This window comes from Mustela lutreola, chromosome 14, assembly GCF_030435805.1.
Source record: "Mustela lutreola isolate mMusLut2 chromosome 14, mMusLut2.pri, whole genome shotgun sequence".
Taxonomy (NCBI): Eukaryota; Metazoa; Chordata; class Mammalia; order Carnivora; family Mustelidae; genus Mustela; species Mustela lutreola.
Genome location: NC_081303.1, coordinates 70,865,691 through 70,893,352, shown reverse-complemented (window position 1 = coordinate 70,893,352; position 27,662 = coordinate 70,865,691). Strand labels below are relative to the sequence as shown.

At 45.5% G+C, this 27,662-nt stretch overlaps 1 protein-coding gene and 1 long non-coding RNA gene across 4 annotated transcripts; one reads left to right on the top strand and one right to left on the bottom strand.

The window, feature by feature from the left end:
- CD84 (CD84 molecule) lies at positions 1 to 27,308 on the bottom strand. Of its 2 annotated transcripts, XM_059145786.1 has the most exons (9): positions 27,159 to 27,290; positions 15,199 to 15,319; positions 13,487 to 13,837; positions 9,274 to 9,525; positions 8,801 to 8,920; positions 8,126 to 8,158; positions 5,772 to 5,869; positions 4,721 to 4,780; positions 1 to 3,133 (listed from the first exon to the last, which is right to left on the bottom strand). In XM_059145786.1, exons 3-9 carry the CDS (start codon positions 13,581 to 13,583, stop codon positions 3,068 to 3,070), a joined length of 726 nt encoding a protein of 241 aa, XP_059001769.1. In that variant the 5' UTR covers positions 13,584 to 13,837; positions 15,199 to 15,319; positions 27,159 to 27,290; the 3' UTR covers positions 1 to 3,067. The 2 variants fall into 2 exon arrangements, with proteins under 2 accessions (XP_059001769.1, XP_059001768.1); XM_059145785.1 differs by lacking the exon at positions 15,199 to 15,319 and having other exon boundaries at positions 27,159 to 27,308.
- On the top strand, positions 12,443 to 24,061 carry LOC131814641 (uncharacterized). 2 transcript variants are annotated; one of them, XR_009347376.1, is made up of 5 exons: positions 12,443 to 12,745; positions 14,264 to 14,390; positions 18,845 to 18,939; positions 19,562 to 20,396; positions 22,815 to 24,061. It is a non-coding gene; the product is annotated as an uncharacterized LOC131814641 (long non-coding RNA). The 2 variants fall into 2 exon arrangements; XR_009347375.1 differs by having other exon boundaries at positions 19,562 to 24,061.
- Positions 27,309 to 27,662: the final 354 nt, after the last annotated feature.

The following is a 27,662-nucleotide window of genomic DNA, read 5'->3' as shown; positions in this document are numbered from 1 at the left end:
TTCTGTTCACTATTTTTAATCATGACAAGGGTATTGAATTTGGTCAAACATTTTTTTTGCATCAGTTGAGATGATCATATGGGGTTTTTTTTCACCCTTCATTCTATTAATCTGTTCTATTGCATTCATTTTTTTTTTTTTTAAATGTTGAACCATCTTTGCCTCCCAGGAGGAAATCCAAATTGGTCATGATATATAGTCATTTTAATGCGCTGCTGCATTTGGTTTGCTGGTATTTTGTTGTTAGTACCTTAGGGGCTCCTGGGTAGCTCAGTGGGTTAAGTGCCTGCCTTCAGCTCAGGTCATAATCTAAGGGTCCTGGGATGGAGGCCCATGTAGGCTCCCTTCTCAGCGGAGAGTCTGTTTCTCCCACACACCCCCACCCTAGCCCCCTCCTTGAGCGCGCTCTCTCTCTCTCTCTCTCACTCATTCTCAAATAATAAGATCTTTAAAAAAAAGAGGAAAAAAAACCCACCACACCCACCAGACCAATCAGGCTCCTTCCTTCCTTTGCCGGGTTTCCAGAGTGGCCAGACAAGCTCCTCTCTTGTGGGATGTGCAATTTAGAGCGTTCTATAGCTTTTCAAAAAGCATCACATTTTAATTCAGCTTCGCTTTCTTTTTCTGAGAGGCATTTGCTGCGCGGATCCTCCCGTTCTCTGTTCCCTGTTCTCCGTGGAAAGCTCAAGTGCACCTGCAGGTGCGGGGCTTGTGCTGCCTTACCGGTACTTGCCACTAGAGGGCCCTGCCCCTCCAGATTGCAATTTCAATGAAACTTCGTAAAAACTGACCCATCTTGGTGTGGTCCATAAGAACACACATCCATTTTGCAGAAGGAGAATCTGAGAACCAAGCCCTTAGGGGATGGGGTGAGTAGCTTATATCTTCATTAAATCAGAAGACTAGGGAAGAAAGTGAGAGATGGGAGCTTGGTGGTCCCAAGTCCTAAAGGCCACATGAAGAATTCCTGGGCACTGGTTCCCTTCCAGGTTTGTTCTCGTGCAAGACCCAAGGAACACTTGCATCTGGTTCTATTCCTTCTCCACTTGCCATCGGGACTGTAGGAAACTAGCAATCTGACTGGGTGAGCGCACCAGGAAGGAGTAGGGGCAAGCTAGAGAAGGACCATGTTCAGGAGTGGTCCCTCAGCTCACATGAAGGTGAGGAGCCATGCTTTTAAGGGGAAACCCAGCCTGTTCAGTGTCCCTTTGGAGCTTCTCCATCCTTATGATGTGTCTCTTTGTTTCTTCCCTGGTGTTCCTCCCTGGGTGACTGCCTTTCACTCACAGGTGGTTCATTGCTTCCGGTGATGTCTCCACCGGTCTTAACTCTGAAAGTCTTTTCCCTCCAAAGTGCCCTTACACTGACGTCTGCGTTCTGACATTGAAGGCTTGCCATAACGGGATTCCGCTATGCATCTGTCTATCAGTGCTTGAAACATAGACCTTCTGTTTGAGCTGGCTGGTCATTTTCAATTCTATTCAAAGAATTTATTGCTCACAAGCCTGGTGCAGGGCACGACGTTGGCTGGTGGTGGGTGCACAGGGGAACAAAACTCTCATCGTTCAGAGTCAGTCTCGATGGGTTTGAAGTCACGGACCTTGCCCTTCAGCATGCACAGTATGGAGGGATGCAAGTAGCCTCTGTACTGTGAGGCAGAAGGAAATGAGTTGCAGTGATTGATATAAGGACAAAGTGGGGGAAGGGAGGGCAAAAAAGCCATAATTAATTTGACCCATGTTGCCAGGGAGAGCTTCACAGAGGAGGTGACATTTGAGCTGAGCATTGATGTGTGTGCAAAGGGCTGGGGCCGGGGGCACACACTGAAGCAGAGGCGCTCTGCTGTCAAAGACAAGGGACGGTGAGTGTGCCCCGTGCATCTGGGGCAGTGCCCTGAGCACATCACACAGATCCAGCCTCCGCTTCTTTCTTGGGCTTTCCTCAGTGGGATGCCACCTGTCCATTTCATTTATGGCCAAATCCTACTCTTCCTCCAGAGCCCAGTTTCAACCCACCTCCAACCCTCCAAGCCCCACCTCCTTCAGGAAGCTTTCCCTGATTTTGCTAGCTCCTGCCACTCCCTGAAACGTGTAATTCAGCATTGAACACGAGTGCCCATGCTTGCCTTGCACAGAGCAGCTAGACCAGAGCGGACATTATGCTCATCTGATACTTTGGGGGTCTTGCAGCCCCCAACACAGTGCTAATGGTGGTCAGGGCTAGACGGTGCTATGGACCCATTCACTGGGACTAACACTTCCCTTCTACCTACATACAGCTCATTTCTGCTGCCCAGTCTGGGATCGTTGATGGGGATTTGGGATTTAGCTGGCCGTGGGGGCTCACACATACGGGAAACAGTTCTTCATATGATCACTTGAAAATTCTGCTCAGCCGCGGGCGATTCCTCCTCAGCGCTGGTAGGAAGGGCATGGACATCTAACCAGTGTGAAGTCCATGATTCTTTTATGAGAATCTTACGAGGCTTCTGAAGTAGAGCCTGAAGAAAAATGCCCCAGCTGTCTAGTCCCTATGGAAAGAGCATTTTCCAACGCTCCATTTGGAGAGTGTGTCCACACAGCTGAGAGCCACACCACCAATGGCTTCCTATGTGACCCCGTCATGCACGAGTGGGCTGGTCCAGCCAGCTGTCCCCTACACAAAAGTTCCTGGGCAAAGGGGCACAGAGAGGCTGAAATGCAGCCCACACTCCATTCGTCAAGCCATGTGCTTGGGAGGGGCTGCATCTGCCTCAGGGAAAGGGTGCTTTTGTCTCATTTGTCGCTGGGGCTGTGTAGAGTTTGGAGGCTCTGCATCAGGGCTCCTCGCAGACATTGAGTGTGATAAGAGCATCTCAGGTGGTGCGCCACCACGTAGCACAGGTGTGCAAAGTAACAGTCTTTCTTACATAGGGGGTTGCTGGGAAGGGTCATCACCTCCAGTCACAAAAAGTGATGGCTTCAGTCTCCATGTAAGACATGCGCAAAGAAAGTCTGGGTCCGGGGCATCTGCTGGGCTGTCGATGGTGGCTGAAGCTCTGTCCGCAGGGAGAAGGCTGCCCGGGAGCCTAGACCACATTTTCGTAGGCTGAAATCCCAGGAGGTTTGCCGTCCTGAGTGCTGGTTTTCCCCATCTGTGCACAAGAGGGAGTTGGAGCGGCAGGTTAATTGAGAGATGCTGCATGGGAAGCCTGGCCCCAGGCGGTACCAGGACAGAGAGACAGCCCGGGTCCCGGGGAGATGCTCCCGTTGCGCACTTGCAAGCGCTTGGGGAATCAGCAGTGGAGCCCAGGGAAAAGGCAGCAGAAGGGAATGGGGGTGTTTGCATTGATTTGATGACTGGCTTGGGCAACACCAGGCTCAATCCACCCGCCTTCCTTGCTCCTGGCTGAGCCTCAGCTCCTTCTGAACCCCCACAAGGGCACCCCATGTACTAGGGAACTAACTCCACCCATGTCCTCTGTTCTAGTTATGCGGACAGACCTAAAGCCCTCCCCACACTCTACTCCCAAGCAAAGTGAACCCGACAGGACAGGGAAAAAATTCTTCTCAAATCACCTAATGAGCAATCAATAATTGCTACCCACCTCATCTAGAGGATGTGCTTTGAGATGCCGCAACCTGCGCCGCCCTGGTGAATCCCTCCCGTGGAGTCCTCGCTAATGTCTCCTCCTGTGTCCTTCCCCAACCTGCAGATCCCGGCTCACACCTGCGGCCCTGCCCCTCCCTTCTTCCTTCCCCTTCGCCTGTCCGTTGTCCCTCCGTTGTCCCTCGGTCTCCTTCTCCCTCCTTCCCTGTCCTGAGCACGGAGGGAGCGAAGACCCTTCTGTCTTGTGCTCCAGGACACGGGCTTAGCCCCACACCCCAACCACCCGAGCACTCGTTCTCTTGCAAGCCTCCTGCTTCTGCAGCTCACAGATGCCCTCTACCGAACCAGCTCTTAATTCTCATTCCCCACCCATCAGCGGCCCATTTCCTAATGTCCTCTCCCGCTCTTCATCTGTTCTCTCGACTTTCCCTTCCCCCAGGCCCCCGGGTTCCTGTTTATCTTTCACAATGATTTTGCTCAGCTATCACACAGGAACACTGACAAAACATTTGATTCCCCAAGACACCCCAAAGCTGTCCTTCTGACTGCAGCAGAAATGAGGATCCTCACAGACAGTGAGCGATGCCCCAAACGGAAAGTCTCATCTGCCCTCTATGCATAGTCCAGAGCAGGACATCGAGGCACAGGGCACTGTGCGTGTCGCTGCTCCATTTCAAATTGTGGTGCAGGTTGCACACTGTGCAAGTCAGCTGGTGGAGGAAGTGGGAACTGAAATTCAGCCTGTGTTCCATCTACTTCCCCGGGCTGGGCACCTGATGTGGGCCTGTGTCTGTCCAGAGGGGGGCACCTGGTTGTCTGATTTTATTCTGTGAGCCCACATGGCCCCAGCCGCTTGAGAGGCTAGAGTTGGAACCCCGCAGTTCAGAGGCCCTGGGGCTCCTGCATTTAGAGGCAGGCTCAACACCCCAAGTGAGCCAGCTTTTGGATGGCCACAGACCTGGAGCTAGGTTCTGTGCAGGGGTGGAACACTGTGGGCCAAGGTCCTCACCAGTTAGTCCTGAGAGGGACAGAAAGAAGCACCAGGAGAACCAGCTGGCCCCTGCTCGGATGGACAGGGCACGGCAGAATGGCTGGAACAGACAGGTTGGGATAAAAAATCAAAAGGATTTACCTTCTCCATCTGCAGTGTGGCGTAAACCCTGTTCACTGGGTCCTCGTTGGCAGGGAGCTCCTGTAAAACACCCGTCTTCCCCTCAGTGAGGGGCCCAGGCAAAACCTCAGGAGGCCCCTTCCCGCCTCTGCCTGGCCTGCTGCCCCCTGCTCCCACTCCCACCAGGTCACCTCCGCTCCCCGCCTCCACTCTGGTTCCATCCAGCCTCGAGAGGCCCAGGGCAGGGTGTGGGGCGGGAGGAGTGGGTAGCAGTTGGGTAAAACCCTCAGGAGCCAAGAGGTTCACGCTGGGTCTTGCCCACTGAAGATTTTGGCTCTGGACACCTAGTCGCCCATCAGCACAAGCTCAGTGCTGGCTGGACCAGGCGGACCTCCGCGCCCTTCCACTCCTGTCGACTTTGGGGGAGCAGGCCAGGGCCTGGGAGCACAGAGGAAAGTGGTTCAGGGTAGAGGTGAGGGCAGGACAGGCAGGTGCGGGGCAGGTGGGAGGAGGAGGTGTCGCTGCCAGACCACGAAGTTCCAGGGGACCCTCTTGGGGCTCCTGGGTGGCTCAGTCATTAAGCGTCTGCCTTCGGCTCAGGTCCTGATCTCAGGGTCCTGGGATTGAGCCCCGCATCGGGCCCCCTGCTCAGTGGGGAGCCTCTCCCTCTGCCTCTCCACTCTGTTGGTGCTCTCTCTCAAATAAACTAAATCTTAAAAAAGGAGGGAATCTCTCTCAGTTCTGTTCCCATGTTGGTGGCCACCCAGCAGCCCTCACCTCTCACCTAAACAGCCCCCCTGCTGTTTGTCCCTCGTGGAGGGCACCCCACTCCTACCTAGTCAGGCCTCTCACGTCACCCAGAACCAGACCCCCGTGTGGAAGCTGACGGCCTCTACCCCTGGAGGTTGCTGTGCAGGGACGACTGGCCATGTTCCTGTCCCCACAGAGGGACTCCTGGCATCATTTCCCTGACATGACAGTGCTTGGTTAGACCCTCTGGATCCCTGGCCTGCTGCCCCCAACTCCCTTTCCCTGGGGGTGGTGTGAGGACCCGTGAGTGGCATTAGCTCACCTTGGACGGGGGGATTTCATCGTAGATTCTGCCCTCTGCTGGGGGGGCAGCTCTGGTCACCATGACGTAGGTGTATATTGTTTTCTTCGAGGCGGCATCTGCGTCACACAGAAACATAGAAACAGCGTGTGAGAGGCGGATGGGTTTTAGAGATGACTTCTTCTGAGGTTCTCTTTTTAAGGTAAAGAAATGAAGCCCTAAAAGGTCAGAGGGCTAACATCGCCTTGAGACGGATGCTCGGGTCCTGGGACGGCCTCTCCCTCTTGTCGGGATTTCACGCGGTGTGGGAGGCCCGAGCTCAGGCCTGGCTCACCCAGGGCTCTACTCCAGAATCCACAGGAGGCTGACGAGGCTCTCCCGGCCCGGGCGGGCAGTCAGAGGCAGCCCCGCCCCGCAGGGTCTCACATGGCACCTCTGGCACATGGAGCTGACGGCCTCCCCTGGGCTCACTGTCCTCGCATGTGAGGGTCCTGGTTTTTCCGTGAGGTTGATTCTCTCTAGTTACACACTGTGTCAGGCTCCTTTGCTCCCTACCTTCCTGTGACTATCTCCAGGGAGAAGCACAGAACAGATACTCTACAGACATTCGTTGTCTGCTCGATTGAGCCACATGGTAAAACTCTGATGAGAGGCTTCCTCTGTGCGCCGGGCTCCGTGGGAGGCAAAGACCACAGAGACAAGTCTCTACTCTGAGGAGTTCCTGGGCTGACAGTAGCCAAACTATGGAAAGAACCTAGATGTCCATCAGCAGATGAATGGATAAAGAAGATGTGGTGTACACACACATACACACACACACACACACACACACAGTGGAATATTATGCAGCCATCAAACCCCCAAATCTTGCCATTTGCAACAACATGGAAGGAACTAGAGGGTATTAGGCTAAGCAAAATAAGTCCATCAGAGAAAGACAATTATCACATGATCTCTCTGTTATGAGGAATTTGAGAGCAGAGTAGAGGGTCTTGGGGGGTAGGGAAGAACAAAATGAAACAAGACGGGACCAGGGAGGGAGACAAACCATAAGAGACTCTTAATCTCAGGAATCAAACTGAGGCTTGCTGGGGGTGGGGGGTTGGGATAGGATGGCTGGGTGATGGACATTGGGGAGGGTATGCGCTATGGCGAGTGCTGTGAAATGTGTAAGCCTGATGATTCACAGACCTGTACCCCTAGGGCAAATAATACATATGTTAAAAAAAAGAATTCCTGGGCTGAGGCAGCTGGGTGGCTCAGTCGGTTAAGCATCTGCCTTCGACTCAGGTCATGATCTCAGGTGTCCTGGGATCAAGTCCTGCATCGGGCTCCCTGCTCAGCAGGAAGTCTGCTTCTCCCTCTCCCACTCCCCCTGCTTGTATTCCCCCCCGCCCTGTTATTTCTCTCTCTCTCTGTCAAATAAATAGATAAAATCTTAAAAAAAAAAAAAAAAAAAAGAATTCCTGGGCTGGTAAAGGCATCTGTCCCAGTGTGCCCCTCTTTTTGTTCCTAACATGCAACATTTTAGGGCAAAGTCAAAAAGAGCTGTTTCAGGGATGCCTGGGTGGCTCAGTTGGTTAGGCAGCTGCCTTCGGCTCGGGTCATGGTCCCGGCGTCCTGGGATCAGGTCCTGCATCGGGCTCCTTGCTCAGCGGGGAGCCTGCTTCTCCCTCTGCCTCTGCCTGCCATTCTGTCTGCCTGTGCTCGCTCTCTCCCCCCGCTCTGATAAATAAATAAAAACTTTAAAAAATAAATAAATAAATAAATGAAAGAGCTGTTTCAGGGCACCAACATATCCACAAATAGCAGCGAGCTGAGTGGCACACAGAGGCAAGTCCTGTCCCAGACCCTACCTCCGACTCGCCAAGAGAGTCAGCCCGGGCACTCTCTGTCATCTCATTGGTAGATGAAAAAAGTAGCATTGCTTCCTTCCCAAGAGACCGTGAGGGATTGGAGACAGAGGTCTCTTGGAGGAACCTTGAAGATATCTACGGCCTGAGTCAGGTTACGGGACTTCTCCCCATCGGTCGCATTTGAGTTAAATTCTCTGCCCTGGAAAGCCTCCTTCCGTGCCAAGGCTGGATGGTCAGTTGTACGCATCGTGCTGATATTTACTGAGTTCTTACTAGGCACCAGGCTCCAGGCCAAGTACTTAATGTGGGTAATTCCATTTAATCCCGAATACGTATGTATGTCTGTTTTACCACCCACAAAACTGAGGCTTGTGGTGACAGATCACTCATAGCAGATAAATGGTCAAGCTGGGACCTTCGGCCCAGACCTCCACGAAACAGAAGCTGAGTCTTAACCCATCTGCCGTGAACTCATCACTCTCAGTTGTCATCCGTGGAAACTCGTGGCTGAGAACTTACCAGAGTTCTTACTGAAGGGCTTCAAGAAGGAACCTGAGGAATCAGACCCAAAGGAGAGTCAGGAACATGGAAACAGATGTGGCGCTCTCTACACCCAGGCTTGTTACTGTGACTGGGGGGGAAGGAAGATTTGGGGAGATCGTAGGGGTAGGAGGAATAGGAGGGCATAATGATCCTTGAGGGGGCCCAAGATTAGGTTTTCTGCATTGCAAATAGCATAATTACAGGAGGATCCAGAGGGATCCAGAGGGATCTAGTGACGTCCATGGAATGAAAAGTTAGTACATGTCCGTCAGGGACTCTCCAAAGTCAAAATGTGGAGGAATTAGAAGGGACTCAGGATACCCTATAGTTCGAATCTCATTTTACATGTGAGAGCACTGAGCTAGAGAAGGAAAGACACAGTCGTGAAGCACAGCTCCTCCGTGGCAGTAGTGAACTCACACCCACATTCTGGGCCCACCAGATACTGATGGCAGCAGGAGCGGATTGCGGAGCCCACTCAGAGCACTGGCGTCCAGGGGTCAGCACTCCGGAGAGGGTGCGTGAGTGCGGATTGGAGGAAGGCAGACTCCCCAGAACAAGGCACCTCTTTACCCCACCTTGGATAGATGAGTCCCGTCCCGGGAAGAAGGAAGGTGTATTTGCACATTTTACCTTCTGGAGAAATCCTACCTTCTCCTCGTTTGCGCAAAAGGAACAAAAGCACCAAAGGCACGATGAGTATCAACAGAAAGAGCCCGGCCAGCCCGCTCAGCAGCCCGATGCGGCGAGAGCGGAGGCCTGTTGCAGTGTCTGGAAACAGAAGAGACAGTGAGACTTGGCCACACTCAGGGACACTGTCAAAAGGGGTGCCCGCCGGGGGGTGCCACAGCTCCAAGGGAAACTGGACTTTCTGGTATTCAAAGTCAGCGTTAGAAACAGTCAGAGGGCCAAGCAGGGGCTGCCTCAGAACACCGCAAACACCCGGCCTATCTCAGACAGCTCTGGCCTCTTTTCCAGGCCCTCCTGGGAGGAGATGCCCCTGCGGACCAGGCCTGGCCTAAGGGAGGGGCACCCCCCGGGGAAACAAGGAAACAAGGCCCAGTTGAGGCCGCTCTTCTGAGTGGGTCTTGGAGACTTCAGGGGAGCCAGACGGCGCCGGTCACCTGCACAGAGCTGCTGGGCAGAGATGGAGTCCGAGCTGTTGCTGATGGGGTTCTGGGCTGTGCACGTGTAAGTCAGCTCCTGGCTGTCGGGGGTCCGGGAGATCCGAATGACATTCCCCGTCTCCCCCAGAGGACTCCAACTGTATGTGACGTTCCCTTCTTCTTTCTCCACGGAGCACGTCAAGGTGACATAGCAGGTGCTGTTCAGAGACGTCATTAAACTCTGCGTGATTTGTGGCTTCCCAAGCCGACCTAGGACAGGGAGACACAGGTGTCCGGGCTGAGCGGGAGCTAACCTCTCTCAGGAGAGCCAGCTGTTGGGTTCTCAGAAATTCTTTCAAGAGGGTTGTTAAGTGCAGCCATCGTGAAAAATGAAATGATAACAACTTACAACAAAATAAATCACTTTTTAAAAAAGCTAATACAGGCTCAAAATTCACTGCCTTCTCTTTTTTTGGCCAGTTTGCTGTTACCTACGCTCTAAGTGATTTACATCTCTCAGATCTGTCTTGTGTAATGATACACACAAAGTCTTCCCAGTTGTGCAAGCTTTAAAACATAGTGGAAGGCTTTACACCACAGAAACGGACAAATCAGGGGGTGCTCGGGCGGTCCTGTCGGTGAAGCGTCCGACTCTTGATTTCGGCTCAGTTCCTGATCTCAGGGTCGTGAGACGGAGCCTCGCGTGGGCTCCGCACTGGGCATGGAGCCTGCTTGGGATTCCCTCCTCTTTACCCTTCCCTCAAATAAAAGAAATTGGCAAATGCTCAGACCTGGGCTGGGTTGACTGGTCTACAGATTGTCACTCTAGACTGGAGAAAACAAGAAGAAACATTAAAGATGAAGAAACCTTAAGAACATTAAAGATGGTTAAAGTCAAACTTCAGTCTGCCTCCTGTCTGCGGCCATTACACTGTGAGGAGCGCCAAAGAAACTAGGAAATATTCTTCCAGTGTTTGAAAACCATTATCCGATCCAGCAAAGAAGTCTCTTGCATTGACTTGCAAGGTCAGGTCTGAAGTATATGTTTGTTGGGTTACTTTTTCCTTATTAGCTCAGTTCACAAAACTATCTGCCAGTATTCCCGTTGGCTTCTTCTTCGACACCTGAAGCCTGGGAAGGAGAAACGTACAGCAAAATTCAATGAAAACGTTCTGTGCATATGGCTAGCTCTATGGGATACACAATAAAGACCGGTGTATATTTACAACCATTTATGAAATCATGTGCCGCACGCCCTTGGGGTCACCCATGCCATCAAGAACCAGTGCACCGCTGCATGAAAGTCTCTATGAAAAATGTTTTGGCTGTGTTTTCTGGTGTGTTTTCATGGAGTTGTTTTGTGTTGTTCTAAAGTGCCACAGTAAAAAGTTAAAATCCCTTCAAAAGTTCATTTTAAAAGATGTTTTTATAAAAGCAATCAAAAGGTTAACTGTCCAAATGGTAAGCTGAGCAATTACGGAAGAGCAAGTATATTTAGGTTGAAGTTAAGAGCTATCTGGGGCCGGCAGAAGGAAAGGGAAGTTCTTCCCTTTACTGGCAGATAAGAAAGTGCCCATGTTGCGAGTTGGTAAATTTAGTTAATTCTTGGCCAGGTTGCTGTGCTGGGCTTTGTTCCCTCTATCCTAGCCACGTGGGGAGGGCTCAGAAGGAGGGGGCATGTGGCTTTCTGGTTCATGTAGTATTTTTAAAGTTGTCTGTGCCTGCAAGGAAGTAGAATATGGTAAAGAAGAATCTATAAATGTTTTTCATTCCAACCGCACCAGAAAGCCTGGTCCTGTGAGTCTCTTGGAGGGATCTACTCCAGACCAGAATTAGTGGTGACTTGTGAAAAAACTCCTAAAGAAGTTTGGAGGGACCTTGATGTGCTACAACAGTGATCAATACAGAACATCTACAGCAAAAACCAGCCAAAGTGTGTGTGTGTGTGTGTGTGTGTGTGCGCGCGCGCGTGTGTGCGCACGCTCGTGTGCTTTTCTTTAGAAACTGGACTTACAGGAATATTCAAGTCTCTGCTTGATATTTACTTATTTTTAGAGAAACTCTTTTGCTGAGTGTCAAGGTGGGGGATAGTGGGAAAGATAGGATCCCGTCTCATTCTTGTCAGCAGGAACAGAGATGTTACCTGCATCAGGCTACTGGACAGAGAAGAAGGTCAAGGCTGTGGCTAAGAGTGGGGAAGCCCCTGGAGACCTGGATCCGACCAGGCTCTGCTGCTTTCCAGAAAGGGGACACACGCAGCCTCACTGAGGTTTAGCTCCACCCCTTAAGCACTGATAGAATTTTCTCCTGCTAGGGTTGTTTGTTGTGAGGACTAAATGAGCTGTTGTGTTTAAAGAGCACCTAATACCTGTCTCCGTCCATCTGCCTATCATCTGTCTAGACATATTAATTATCTATGGGAAAGACAAAACAAGCCAGCAACAGGGACTGCCTCTGAGAAGGGAGAGTTGCAATGCGCTGTGTATTGTCTTTGACTCTGTGCATGTGTTGCGTAAATGTATGTGATCTCTACATATTTTTTAAAATTAGGTGGTAAAATGGCAGACACACAGAGTTCAGTAAGTGTCAGTTCTGTCTCATTATCTTCTCCACTAACTCCCCCAGAGGTACAGATTGTGTTAGGTAGGCGATCTGGCTTTCTCTGAGACTTTCCGGTGGTCTGCTCTACCTGCACATGGTATAACACCTCCCAGAGATTGAGTGGGGAAAACTGAACATATAAAGGGATGAAAGCAGGGGCGCCTGTGTGGCTCAGTTGGCGAAGCATTCTACTCTTGATTTCAGCTTGGGTCATGATGTTGGAGTCCTAGGATTGAGCCCCATGTGGGAGCTCTATGCTCAGCAGGAAGTCTGCTTCTCTCTCTCTCTCTCTTCCTCTCTTTCTGCCCCTCCCCCCTGCTCACATGCACTCTCTCTAAAATAAATAAATAAATCTTTTAAAGAATGGTTAAAGTGTTTAATGTTGTGTTACATATATTTTTATCACAATAAAAATTTTTAAACAAATAAATGAAAAAATGAATTTACCACGTGTTTTCCTTCTTGGGCATTTATCCTAGAGAAGCAAAAAGTCATTTCATGCAGAAGCTTGTACATGAATGTGCTTAGGCTTTATTTGTAATACTCCCAAGCTGGAACTAACTAAAATATCCCCTCATCAGTGAATGGTTAAACAGACTGGTCCGTCTACACCATGGAATACTACTATCCAGCCATAAAAAGATAAAAACTACGGATCCTTGCAATAATTAGGATGACTCTGAAATTATGCTGTGTGAGAAGAGCCAGTCTCAAAAGCATATGCATATGCATGAGTCCATATATGTGACACGTGTGAAATGACGTAATGTTGGGCGTGAAGAACGGAGTAAGGTCTTCCAGGAGCTGGGGAGGGAGACGGTGGCTCTGAACGGCTGAGGGACTCTTGCAGCAGTGGTGCTGTGTGGTTCAGGACCTTGATCGCACGCAGGTGAGTAAACTCTGCAAGCTACGCGTACACTTACACATAGAGGAGACCCCGTACATCTGCTGACGTCTGAATCAGCTTCCTAGGGATGCCTGTGCTGGCTTCCTGGCTTTGATACTGTCCTATAGTTACACAAGATGCCACCACTGGGGGGACTGGAGAACGTGCACACAGATCCTCTTCTTTTTTTTAAAGATCTTACTTATGTATGAGAGAGAGAGACAGAGAGAGAGCATGAGCAGAGTGAGGGGGAGAGAGAGAGGGAGAAGCAGATTCCCCACTAAGCAAGGAGCCCGACATGGGGCTCCATCCCGGGACTCCAGGATCCTGACCTGAGCCCAAAGCAGACGCTTAACCGACTGAGCCACCCAGACGCCCCTCCCTGCCTGGCTTTTTACACCTCTCTATGCATCTACACTTATTTTAAAATAAAATGGTTTTTGTTTTTGTTTTTAAAGAAGTGCTTTCCATACACTATCTCACTGGATCCTCTCAGTGACCAAGGGAAGTGATTGATTATTCACATTTTATAGAAAAGAAAAACCAGACACATGGAACAACCTGCTGACTGAAGGTTACATTGCTAAAAACAACCGAAATCACAAGCTCTTCATTAGTATTGATGTATTTACGTATGGATTTACAGGTACAGAAAGAATTAGGGACATCAACAAAGAGATAAAGGCGTTCTGTAGATAGCAAATTTGCAAAACAAAGCAAGCCCTTTATCCTGGCACTACTTACGGAAGACCTGAAGGTTGAAGCGCCTGGTGGTGGTGGTGAACACCCCTTCAAAGGTCTTTGTATTTATGTCAGCTTTGTAGATGCCGGAATCTTCCATCCTCAGATTACTGATCTCCAGGTTGTAGTTCTGAGAGGAGACATTTATTCGGTCATTATAATTTTGGTGGGTCACAGTAACTTTGGGTGCTGCTCCTGCATCTCCTGGTGTTATGAAAGCAACAGATGTCTCAGAGTTCCAAACGATGTTGACAACTTGCTGTGATTTTTCGATATTTAAGGGGAAAGTGACCAACTCCCCCAGTATCCCAATCAATGTGACGACATCTGTGTCACTTCTGTCTGCTCCCAGACCTGCGGACATAAATAGAAAACCATTGCCGTTTCCCTGTTGCACTTTTTAGAGTCTCCTGTCTCCCAGGCCTGAGTCTCCCTGAAGAGCTGCCCAGATGCAGCTCATCCAACCTCTGGAGGGGTTTTTTGTTTTTCTTTTGTATTTTTGTGGGGTTTTTCTGTTTGTTTGTTTTTTAGGTTTTGTTTTGTTTCGTTTCGTTTTTTGTTTTTGGTATTCTACTCTACATATAATATGTTATGATGGCTAAATTTTCTAAGAGATTCTCATAAAAAAAAAAAAAAAACGAAATTTCCAGTGAATTTCAAGGGGTCTATTTCATTAAAAACATTTATCTGGACTTACAGACCAAAGGGTCTACGAGATTGGGGGGACAAAGACCATACACCTCCAGAAGGTTTGAGAATTAAGGGTCTTTCTTTCCCAAGATCATATTGCCAAGCGACGGAAGAGCTGGAACAAGAGCCTGGCTGCTGTGGTCTTTGCAAAAAGAAAGCTACTTTTATACCTTTATTTCCGGAAGATACAGGCCTATAGTGCTTTGGAGGTTCTCGAGTAAGTATTTCCCAAGTTAATGATTTGGGGAGGTCTTTTTTGTTCCCTACTCTATCTCCAGCCTCTAGACTAGTCCATGACATGTAGTGGTTGCTTAATAAATATTTGTGGAATGAATTAATAAATGTTGCCTAGAATCTCTTGGAACAGCTTCTGATGTAAGCAAAATTCATTTATTCATTCATACATTTATGAATGAATGCATGAATTTTTTCAAGGTCAGCCTTGTCCCAGATACTACAGCAGGTAATTATTAATCAAATTTCCAATACAAATGTTTGCTGAGCATCTACTCTTTTAAGTGCGATGCAAGGAGCTGTGGGATACAGAGGTGAGTGAAAATGGATACAAATTTCCTGCTCTTTGGAACTTCACAGTTAAAGGAAGAGATCAATAGTGAGCAGATCATCACAGATGTACAGATATGATATATATAGTTGACTCTTGAACAACACAGACTTGAACTGCGTGGGTCCACTTATACATGAAGTTTTCCTGTAAATACAATGCGATATTGTCAACGTGTTTTCTCTCCTTTATGATTTTCTTAATAACATTTTCTTTTCTCTAGTTTACTTTATTGTAAGAATGAGGTCTGTAACACAATAAAGCATACAAAATATGTGTTAACTGACTATTATCAGTAAGGCTTCTGGTCCAGAGTAGGCTGTAAGTGAAGTTTTAGGGGAGCCTGAAGTTATACATGGATTTTCAAGTGCATGAGGGGTCAGTACCCTCAACCCCTGCATCGTTCAAGGTCAACTGTGTAAGTATTATGGTGCTTTGAGAGACAATAACAAGACTTGACCTGTTACTTTCCAGTAAAAGCTGAAGGATGAATGCTTTTAAAATCCAATGTGGGGGGAATGAGAAGTTTATTTTTCCTCTCGTCTCCTCTTTCACCTTATGAAGATAAACTGACTTGATACCTAGTTTGTAAAATGAAAGGCAATATAATTATAAAATGGCCGCCCTTGCCCTCCAGCCTAGTAGCTCCTGAATGAGACTAGAGATTGCTAATAAAAATCTCTTTCCTTTCAGACCAACCAAGATTTTGCCTTAGGAGGACCATCCCAGGTCATGCATGATGACTTAGTTGGGGTGGGTTAAGTACAGAAGAAGATGTAATGGGATCCTGGGGGAGGGAGAGACTACGGACCTGCACCTACAAACATTTATTAGGTGCTAACTATGTGTCATATGCTATGCTAGAGGCTCAGGGAAGAATAGGATGTGGCTGCGGTGCTGAGGAGCTCACACCCTGGAGAATAAGATAAATGTGTATGCAAGTAAAAAATAACACAATCTGATGAGTGCTAAATGGTAAAAGCAAAAGAAACAAACCACTGGGAACCAAAGGAGAGACTAAGGCTGCCTTCAGGGCAAGAGTCATAGTTTACAAAAATCCAGCTTCTTGAACATTAATTCTCTCCAGATAAACTGTTCCATTGGGCTATGGGGTGTGGTAAGGTGCCCTTGGTGTGTGCCAGCCTGAGTCCCTCTCAGACATGGGCATGCCACCTGAGCCTTGAGCTCGAAAGGACTCTGAGGTGGCTTTAAGGCTGCTGTGCCACCTTGAAAGTCTTACTATTGTTTGGACAAGGACCCCTCTCCCCCGCCCATTTTCATGTTGCCATGGCTTCTGCAAATTACACAACTGATCCTGGTGCCAGGTAGCCTGTGTCTTGCAGAACTTTTTAAAATCAGACCCTGGCACCTAACTGCCATTCTGTTCTGTAGATAAAAGTTAAATGTGTGAAGAGGATGTGGGTTCTCTCCCCAAGCCCCAGGAAGTGTGTAGGCGAGTTGTGAAAACAGAACTTCTTAGGGTTCATGGCAGTTGGGTAGCCACAAGGCAAAGTGTGTGTCGTGTTGTTGTGACTTATCCCCCATAGCAAGTCTTTCAGGGAGTGATGTGGTGCATCAAAGGGCGAGGGAGAGGAGCACTGGCAGGTAGATCGGACTGGGGAAAGTCCTGCAGCCCCTCTTGCTGCTTGCATTGTTGGTGAGAATCCTGGACTTGCTGAGGAAAGGCTAGGGATCACCCATGCACCAGATGCAGCCTTGGTCACTTCCAGACCCTCTGACTGTGGTCTGAGTCAGGTGGCTGGGAAGACAAGGAGCCTGGAGGTGTGGGTGATAGCACTTCTGATTAGAAGCTGACTACCTTCATAAAGCTACAAAACCTTTCTGAGTCTCAGTGGCTCCATCCATAGAATGGAAATAATAACCATAAAGTTTGTTCTACCTAAGTAGTAACCAGAAAATCATACAATAGGAGTGGAATGTCTTGTGGCCATTAAGGCACCATGCATGTCAGTTGTTTCTGGAGTTGATGATGACAATAACTCTCATCTTCATCATTTGCTTCATCATCATCCTCATAACTGCTACATGCCTTTGAAGGCTTCCTAGGCCACCCCCATGATGGCCCGGGGCGGGGCTGGGGGGTAGCAGGACCATACTGAAGAATGTATAAAGGGCCATTATTAAGGGCTAATTCAAGTAAAGCCTAGAGAGATAGTTTTAGGTACCACTCCACTTGATGGACTTTATGCTTAAGACTTCAGGTTTTAAAAGAGAATCTCCATATTGAGCTACCTCAATATTTATTTTTCTAGGGGCTGTAATATAATGCAAGTGCTGTAATAAAATGTAGGTGCAGGGTATATATAATATACTAATGACATAATATATATTATGTATTAGTTTATATGTTTTATATTTGTATATTATGTTAATTATATATAATAATATATAACATAAGAGTAATATAATCCATAAAATCCAGTAATATAATATAAATGTAAACATTACATTAATATTGGAATGGACCTAAGGAAAACCCATCTTCAGAGAGAACTTGTAGCACAAAAATGTCTTGAGGACTTGACACATAATGGACTAGGCAAGTCTATGAGAAAACCAGTTCTCTGACATTTTTTAGGAATTTCATAATTGCTTAGGAAATAAGATACACACACATACACATAACTCTTCTTTGAAAAATGAGGTAGTAAATGGTAAATTCATGTAATGGTAGAGACAGTAGTTACAGTACAAATACGAAGAAAGGAGAGATCACTTTGAATTATAGTGGTTAGGGGAAACTTCTTCTTCTTTTTTTTTTTTTTTTAAAGATTTTATTTATTTATTTGACAGAGATCATAAGCAGGCAGAGAAGCAGGCAGAGAGAGGAAGGAAAGCAGGCTCCCTGCTGAGCAGAGAGCCCGATGTGGGGCTCCATCCAAGGACCCTGGGATCATGACCTGAGCCAAAGGCAGAGGCTTTAATCCACTGAGCCACCTAGGCACCCCTAGGGGAAACTTCTTAAAGAAAGTAGAATTTGAGGAGGATTTTGAAAGAGTGAATAGAATTTTACTGAAGAGAAAGGGAAAGGATGAGTGTCTCAGGTCCTCAGGTCCTGAGTAAAAATTTAGAAGCAGGAGAACATGGGATGTGGGTTGAATAAATATAGATTTGCATAACAGAGTAGAAAAAGATAAGGTGGAGATACAAATCTGGTTTAGGTCTGAGACAGCCTTGAGTTTGAGATCTATATCACAGGCAGAGGGGAGCTATTGAAGTTCTTGAGGATGAAGATTAAAATTATATTTTAGGGTCATAGTAATATAGTAATGTTGGGTAGGAAGAATAAAAAAAGAGAAACTGGACTTGAGAGACCATTTTGGAAGCTTCTATAGGCATCTGGGCATGAACCAGAGGATGATAAGATGAATGGAATGGAAGTGCTGAATTTGAGACACAGTATAAAGAAAGAGAGGGAGTAAGGAGGAACCTGATAGAATTCAGTTGTTCAACAATATATTTTGAGCATCTACTTTGTGTCAGTGAAAACTGATAGATACTGGAAAACTGGCTAAGATTATGCTGAAAAAAAGTCCCAAGGAGAAAATAGGTTTAGTGTTAGAAATATTGAATTTGAGGGGCGCCTAGGTGGCTCAGCTGGTTAGGGGTCCAACTTGTAATTTGGGGCTCAGGTCGTGATCTCAGGGTTGTGAGATTGAGCTCCACATCAGGATCTGTGCTGGGCACAGAGCCTGCTTAAGATTTTCTCTCTCCTCTCCCTCTCCAATGTCAAAAAAGAAATACTGATTTTAAGATTATGTTGGACCATCCTGGTAAGTAGTTGGAAGGATGGAAGATAAGGAAAGAGAATGGTCTGAAAATATTGCTTGGGGGTTGTAGCCAAATCTGTCGGTTATTTTCCAATGTTTGTTCTCTCCTTTATTCTTGGTAAGAGAATGCCTAATTTTTAGCAAGGCATATGGTCACCCAGGATAAAGACTACATTGTCCAGCTCTTTGCTAGCTAACTTTGGTTATATGACGAGATTCAGGTCAATGGGATGAAAGCAAAAGTGTTGCATATGACTACTTTGTCTTCAAGAAGAGGGTATTCTGCTTTCTTCATCTCTTTCTTGCTTCTTGCAGGCTGAAATGCTACGACAGCTAGATCTCAGACACACATTTTGGATCGAGAAGAGGAAGCCAATACTGAAAATGGTGGAACCGAAAGACAGAAAAAAGTATGTATCTCTCACTGCCTTGTCAACTATTCAATCAATGGAACTGCCGACTCCAGACTTCTTCACATGGGCAAGAGTTCTTCTTCTTCTTCTTTAGGCTATTCTCATTTTTGAGAACTGTCGCTTGCCTTTGAACTGAAATCCAAGTAGATTATGAATCCTCCCTCTGCAGAGAAGAGGTGATGGAGAGAGAGATGAGTTATTCAGGAAGCTTAAGGCTAAAGTCCAAGGCTTCTTTGTGAACGGTCACAGGGAGGCATTATCAAAAGAAACGAAATAGAACAAGTGGCAAGAGAGGCACCAGTAGTGGACAATATCATGGGACCCAAGATGAGAAAGAGTCTCGAGAGGGAGATTGTCACAGATGTTTAGTGATTCCCAGCGTTCAAGTGGAATAAAGACTGAAAATGGACCCTACGTTTGTCCATTAGATGGTTATTGATGACCCATGAGAATATGGTGCAAGTGAGATGATTTCAGTGGAGGCCAGAGTCTAGAGGATCGAGAATAGAATAAGTGCTAAGTAAGTGGAAACTCCTGACAGTGAAAGAAAGGGGATGAAATAGAATGGTAGTTAGAAAAGCTGGCAAAACTAATTTATTTTATTTTTGTCTTAATACAGAAGAGATTGCCTGCATATCTATGAACAATTAATTTATGACAGAGAAACCAAGGACATCTAATGGGTAAAGGACAGTCTCTTCAAAAAATAGTTCTAGAAAAACTGGATAGCCACATGCCAAAGAATGAAACTAGGCCGTTACTTCATACTGTAAACAAAGATGAACTCAAAATGGATTGATGACTTGAATGTAAGACCTGAAACCATAAAACTCCTGGAAGAAAACATAGGTGGCAAGTTCCATGACATTAATCTGAGTGATGTATTTGTAGATCAACACTAAAGAGAAAGGAAACAAAAGGAAAAATAAACAAGTGGGACAACATCAAATTAAAAAGCTTCTGCACAGTGAAAGAAACCGTCACAAAACAAAAAGGGAACACACTGAATGGGAGAAGAATTTACAAATCATATATTTGATAAGGAGTTGGTATCTGGTATATACAAAAGAACTCATACAACTCAACAATGAAAAAACAAATGACCTGACTAAAAAATGGTCAGAAGATCTTATTTTCCAAAGAAGACATATAAATGGCCATAAACACATGAAAAGATGTTCAATCTCACTAATCATCAGGAAAAAGTAAATCAAAACCACAATAAGATATCATTTTATACCTGCTGGAACAACTATTATCAAAAAGGCAATCATATGTGTTGAAGAAGAAGTGAAGAAAAAGGAACCCTCTTATACCACTGGTGGGAATGTAAATTGGTGCAGTCATATTGAAAATAGTATAGAGAATCCTCAAAAAATTAAGACTAGAACTACCATATGATCCAGCTATTCTGGGTAATTAACTGAAGAATATGAAAACACGAGTTCAAAAAGGTATATATATCCCTATGTTCATTGCAACATTATTTACAATAGCCAAGATAAGGAAATAATCTAATTGTTCATCAATAGATGAATGGATAAGTGGACACGGTATACACACACACACACACACACACAGGAATATGTATATATATAATTTATAATATAGTATATATAATGGAATACTATTCAGCCATAAAGAAGAATGAAATCTTGCCATTTGCAGCAGATGGGCCTTGAGGCTATTATGCTGATTGAAATACATCAGAGGAAGACAAATACTGTATGATTTCACTCATATCTGGAATACAAACAAACAAATACTACAAAAACAAACTCATAAATACAGAGAACAGATTGATGGTTACCAGAAGGGGTTAGAGGGTGGGTGGGCAAAATGGGTAAAGGTCAACCATATGGTGATAAACAGTAACTAGACTTTTGTTGGCGATCACTTTGTAGGGTATGCAGATGTCAAATAATAGTGTTGTGCACCTGCAACTTAAATACTGTTATAGACCAGTTTTACCTGAGAGAGAGAGGGAAAAGGTTAGTTGGGGTAGGTGGTAGGGAAGAAGACCATGTAGAAATTTCCCTGATCAGCCCTACTCTAGGTTAGGTGCTCTTACTCATGGGATCTCTGGAACTCTGTTTTTCCTTCACGGTACTTGCGATGTTATGTGGTGGTCATGAACCCCTATGTCTGCTTCCAGACACCGTGAGTGACTTGAGTCCAGGGTCTATACCTTTCAATCCCCAGACCCAGAACAGTGCAGGAACACGGACCACCAATGCTTGTCACGGAAAAAAAGATGGAGGCAGGCAGTGGAAGGCATAGGTTTTCAATCAGAAGATGTTCATGCCTTGTCTGAGGTGGAAGGGGATAATGAGATGATGAGCAAAAGGACAGAGTATTTTTAGGTATTGTTGGGGCTGGGGGTAGAAGAAAGGCTGCTTTCTGAGGTGAGGCAACACAGGTTTGAGCCAGGTGGGCCTATGCTCAAATTCAACCCCTGACATTTACTGAGGTCCTTGTCTTACTTTACTACAAGATGAGATGTAATAATACCCACCCCACAAGAATGTCTGAGGGCATCTCGAGGTGCTTAAAACACAATGGATATTTTGGAGTAGAGGGAATGAAATAGAAGACAGTCATGCTTGAGGACCTGTATCTGCTCAGCAATGCAGAAGGTGAAGCTCTGCTAAGAGTGAAGGGAGGAGCGTGGGGTGAGGTAGGACGCGGAAGGTTGAGGAGCACACGTGTCGAACCCAGGTACATTTGAATCCAGCTGTGCTATTTTGAGAAAATTATTGAAATTCTCTGATTCTCAGGTTCCTCACCTCTCAAATGCGGATAATTATTAAAATTCAGTTATGAGGCTGTGCAGTTAACACAACGCCTGGCACATATACATGGTAGTCCTTGTTATTATTTTGATGCATGTAAAAATTCTGAGGAAATGCTACTGTAAGGAACATCCTAGGGAGTCAACAAGATATCGACTAAGGGGAAGAAGCGGTTGAGGAAGACGTGACCCACTTTTACCACATCTCCCAGTGACTGTGATTTCCCGACTTCATACACCAGACCAGAGAAGGGAGCGGTGAAAAAGACAACACTAGAGGAGAAGTAAAGCAAGAAAGGGCCGGCACCTCAGGGTGTGGGTTTGGGTTCACTTAGTGAAGAAGAACCTAACTGCATGAGCTTGAGACCTTAGGAAAGTTAGCAACCTCTCTGCGCTCAGCTTTATCAGTTTTAAAATGAAGTTAATAGTGGCACTTACCTCATAGACATATTATAAGAGTTAAAGGCGTTAATATTTATAAATTTCTTAGAATGATGCCTGGCGTTTACTAGGCACTTGTACGTGTGTGCTATATAAAACAAGACCCATGGTTAGAGAGATGAAAATAATACCCCAGTCAACTCTGGGGGAAAAAGGAGAGTCAGAGCCCTGGAGTCCAGAGCAGGGAGCTGGAACAGAGCAGAGATGAGGAAGAATGTGTTGCTAATTACAGCCACCTGACCACTCCCCTCCCCCAGCTTCCTTAGGATTCTTCAAGTAAGCATTTCTTGGGCTTTGGGGACACTAGCTCACCATTCCTCCTTTCCTTCCACCCACTGCTTCCGAGATCAGTAAGTGGGGGGAGAACCTCCCCAGATACGGCAGGCACGGAAGGGTGGATGGAGATGATTGCATCCTGCACTCCTCAGGGTAGAATGGGTTACAGCACGTTATACTGAGTGAAAGGGAGTTGCGAGCAAAGAGGAAGCAAAGAGTTGAGCAGCCAGTTTTGTGTCGTTCTCCATGAGGGTGGAAAGCCCTTTGTCATGAGTTTTTAAGAAAAGGAACCCACCACCCCACACAATAGTACACTATTATCGACTAGATTTTTTTGCTTTCTTTTTTTTTTTTTTCCCTAAAGGTTTATTTATTTATTTGGAGAAGAGGGGCAGAGATAAGAGAGACCATCCTGAAGCAGATTCCCCGCTGAGTGCAGAGCACAGTGTGGGGCTCCATCCCAGGACCCTGAGCCTACATCAACAGTTGGCTATTTAACTGACTCAGCCACCAAGGTGCCCCAACTTTTATCACCGTTTTTGAGATCTGAGTTGACTTGAATCTGTTTCTTCAAAACAAAAGAAACACACAAGTTCTCAAAACCAAGATGGGATCCTGGCCAGCCACTGTTCTATTACTATTTCCTTCTACTGTTATATAATCAAAAATTGAGTATAACAAAGAAAATATGGGTACATAGCGCCACCAACATCAGTCTCCCAACTGATTGCTCATACCTCTTTCTTTTCCAGCTTCCCCACAGGTGAGCTTAGTAACCCCAAACTTGCAAGTTCATTCTTCTCCAAGGTTCAAGACAAGAAAGATTTGATTCAGGAAGCACTTGAACAGCCTATATCCACCACAGAATCTTGAAGCCCCTTTGAAGGCATGCTGTCCACTTGGTCAATCACCATGCTGACCTCCAGAGAAGCTTCAGTGCACCAAGCTGACGAGGTGTCTCTCTCCTGCCTCCTACAAGTCTTGTGTTAGCACACTGATGCTCCTTCCTACCCTCTATTTGGGAACTGGATTTTTGAGCTGATGTCTTGATATCCAGTTTCCCCCATACATAATGTATTTTTCCATTTCTATAACTGGGCTTCTGCTTTTGAGACCTTTCTGAATATCTGTGGTAAGAGTCTTCTCAAACCTCTTTCTAGAACAAAGGCTTTATCTTTATCTCAAAGGCTCCTCTTTACAAAGACTTTGGACTAGTGGCAAATTGGATCTCACCAGGACCCTTCCAGCCATGAAATCCTGTGTCTAACGCTCAGGTCAAGACTTACCTATCAATGGACAGACATCCACGTGGGCCTACTCACCTCTTGGACTTCTGATTATCAACTTCCAGAATGCTTCTACTGTGCTACACATTCAACAGGATACCAAGACCTTGTTGATATTGGACATTTGCTTATTTTGAAGAAGCTAATTCAAGTCAACCCACATCATATTGATATGATGGGGTACTTGAACTATATCTGGATATGCTCTTTTTCTTGGATATTCTGCTTTGGGGGCCTCTTAAGCTTCTATTATTGGCAAAGACCTGCCCACGAGTCCCATTCTCTATCTGAATAATCCTGTCTTTATGGGAATAAATAAATAAATAAATAAATCCAGTGAAAAATCTCAAAATGTGATCATGATTGATAGCAGGGGCAGTATTTTTATTCCATTTCAGCATCAAAGACAGCAAAGGCAAAGGCAGCTTTGTTCAGTGGTTAAGTCTAAAGGCATTGGCATTCAAATCTTATCTCCTCCACTTTTTGGCTAATTGACCTCTAGTTTTCTGTGTTTCATCTGTTAAACTGGGGTCTTGGTAGTGTTCATCTCATATGATATTGTGAGGAGTAAGGTAAATAATAAATATGACTACTTAGAGTAATGCCAAACATGTCATCATCGCTTCATAAATGGTTGGTTATTACCATTATTGCTGGGGGAGAGGAAACAGGAGCCAGGTGAAGGGTTGAAGAAACCGAAGCAAGAAAAGCATAGAGAAAAGGAAGAATTAAAAGAGTGTGAGAAAGAACATATAGAATGGGCATGGAAAAAAAGTGGTGGATTCTTCCGTCTTTCACCCTAGAGGGTGGATGGCTCGGCCCTTGCAGAGGCAGTCAGAATCATAATCACAAGTCAGGATAAGAAAGCAGAATTTGGAGCGTATGACTATGAGTCTTGGTTCTTTGAGAAAACTTTTCCAATGTGGAAGAGTCATGAGTTTGAGTACCCAGACTTCTCTTATCTCAGTGATTTCAGAGGAATTCTATTGGATATGTCTCTTGCAAATATCTTCTCCCATTCAGTTGGTTGTCATTTAGTTTTATGGACTCTTTCCTTCACTGTGCAGAAGTCTTTTATTCTGATGTAGTCCCAATAGTTTATTTTGTTTTTTGTTGCCTAGCCTCCGGAGACACATCTAAAAATATGTTGGTAGGGCCAATGTTATAGACAAATTATTGCCTCTGCTCTCTTCTAGGGTTTCTATGGTTTCATGTCTCGCTTTTAGGTCTTTGACCCATTTTGAGTTTATTTTTGTGTAGGTGTAAGAAAATGGTCCTGTTTCATTGTTTTGCACAGAACTGTCCAGTTTCCCCAACACCATTTGTTGAAGAGACAGTCTTTTTCCCATTGCATATTCTTGCCTCCTTTGTTGAAGATTAATTGGCCATATAACCCTGGGTTTATTTCTGGGTGCTCTATTCTGTTCCACGGATCTATGTGTCTATTTTTGTGCCAGTGCCATACTGTTTTGATCACTCTAGCTTTGTAGTATAACTTGAAGTCTGGGATTGGGATGTCTCCAGTTTTCTTTTTCTTTTTTAAGACTTCTTTGTTTATTTAGGGTCTTTTGTGGTTCCATATACATTTTAGGATTGTTTGTTCTAGTTTGGTGGAAAAAATGCCGTTGGTATTTTAATAGGAATCACATTCGATCTGCATGTGCTAGCACTCTGCAGAGCATCAAGAAACTGAAAACCTAATGAGAGGAAGGCAGGAAGGGTGGAGCAGAAAGAGCTCGACCCTTGGCATCGAGGAACTGTACAAATTTCCAGCCATACACATATCAGGTTGTGAAACTTCAGGCGAACTTTTTAACGTGAGTCTTAGTTCATACGTTTTCTGTGTATAATGGGATTAATATCTATTTTTGCTTACTTCAATGGTCTTAGTGTGGCTCACGTAAGAATATAGGCATAAAAGTTGCAGAATGCTTTGCAAATTAAGGGGCATCAAATGTCACCCTCCAGCCCTTCTCTGGAAGACTGGGGACATCCCTAGATTTTCACTTAGCTTCTGTCCAACTCTCTTCCCCTCTACTTGCATTTTTGTCTGTCACGTCAGGGTGGTCAGCACAAGATCCAGAAAGCTGTCATGCATAGTTGGTGCAATCTCCATGAACCTCAAATTAAAGGAGTCACAGTCATGGGACTTAATTAGTCACATGTGACTATTAATTAAATAGTCAAGTCAATTAAATAGTCAACTATTAATGAGTCAAATTAAATAGTCCAATTAATGAATTAATGAGACTTAATTAATCAAATAGTCACATGTGACTATTAATTAAATAGTCAAGGGAACCACAGATACAAAGGTGTATTGATTCTACCTTTTTAGGAGGTCCCAACCCACTAGATTCTCTGTGTTCTAACACATTCCAGGAATTTGCTAGTGAGTTTTTCAGAATGGATAGGAGAGACTATAAGTAGATTTAGAAATGCCAAGCATAGCGGTGCCTGGGTGGCTCAATCAGTTAAGTGTCTGCTTTTGGCTCTGGTCATGATCTTGGGGCTCTGGGATCGAGCCCCACATCAGGCTCTGGGCTCAGTGGGGAGACTGCTTCTCCCTTTCCCTCTGCCTGTTACTCCCCCTGCTTGTGCGCTCTCTGTGTCTGTCAAATGAATAAATAAAACCTTAAAAAGAGCCAACTATAAATAAATAAATAAAATCTAAAAAAAAAGAAATGTCAAGCATAGTCAACTTTTATATAGAGAATATAATTGTTTGGATTTAGCAAGAAACTGCAAAGACAAACCCCTCCTAGATCTGTGTTGATGTTATACAGTTTTCTTCATACTAACAACAACCAATATCCATGTGTCCTTATAGTTTACTGTTCAGCTCTAAGAAAAACAAAATTTCAAGTTCATTTCTTTTGTGAGAGCTAACTTACTTATGAAATGGAGATAACAGTCTCTTCCTCATTTACTTTGGAGAGTTTCTGAAGAATAGAAGCAGAGTAATAACTCTGAATGTGCTTTGAAAATAAAGGGGACTTAGAGAGATGAAGATCTTACAATGATAATTAAAGGTAAGCATTACTCTAACCTGATAGAGTAATGAAATATAATTTGGAAGGGCGTATCCCTGTCAAAAACTATGCACCCAAAAAGAAATGATTTTAAGTTATTCATAGTTTTAGATGATACATTCTTTTGCTGGGCTTTCTGGGTGGGCCTCCCAAGTGCGGACTATTCCGGACAGGGTTTGCAGACTGGGCACAGACAAATTCAGAAACAAACTTGAAAGCTGAAAAGCAGTTAGGTTTGGATCCTGTCTCTCCCCAGACCGTTGAACACTTTTTGAGACCTAGGGTGTACTGGTTAAAGTACATGAAGAGGGCATTTCAATGTCTTCTTTACAGGCAATTTCTAAATCTTAACAGGAAACTAGGAGAGCATCGACAAGGGTCAGAACTCACAGGTTTGCAGGCAAAGGAGCAAGATCCACAGGTAGCGCTGAGCCATGTCCTTCTAGACTGTAATCCTGGATGAACAAGATGTTCCTCCAACAGAAAGCCTGTTGTAAGTAAGCTTCCCTGCTCAGTTTATAGCAACCACTAAGAAAGGAAGTGTGAGCGAGCCGATTGGAGAAACATTGGTCTATGTGTTACGATGATAATTTTTTTCCCATTATATAATACAAAATGCTTAGCATTAATTAATTATTTATTAGGGAACTATTTGTTGAACGCCTTCTGCACACCAAGCACTCGTCTGCAAATGGACACTAGACAGAGCAACAGGACGACTCTTCCCTCTCCTTTCATGGAGCTCATGTTCTTGCTTTTAATTTAATTGCAATTAAATAGACAATTCCCATATGTCTGCTAAGCGTTGCAAGAAAGAAAAATACTGGGAACTGGGAGAGCAGCAGGGGACTCTAACCCAGGCACGGAGAGTGTGGGGAAGCCTCTCTGAAGGAA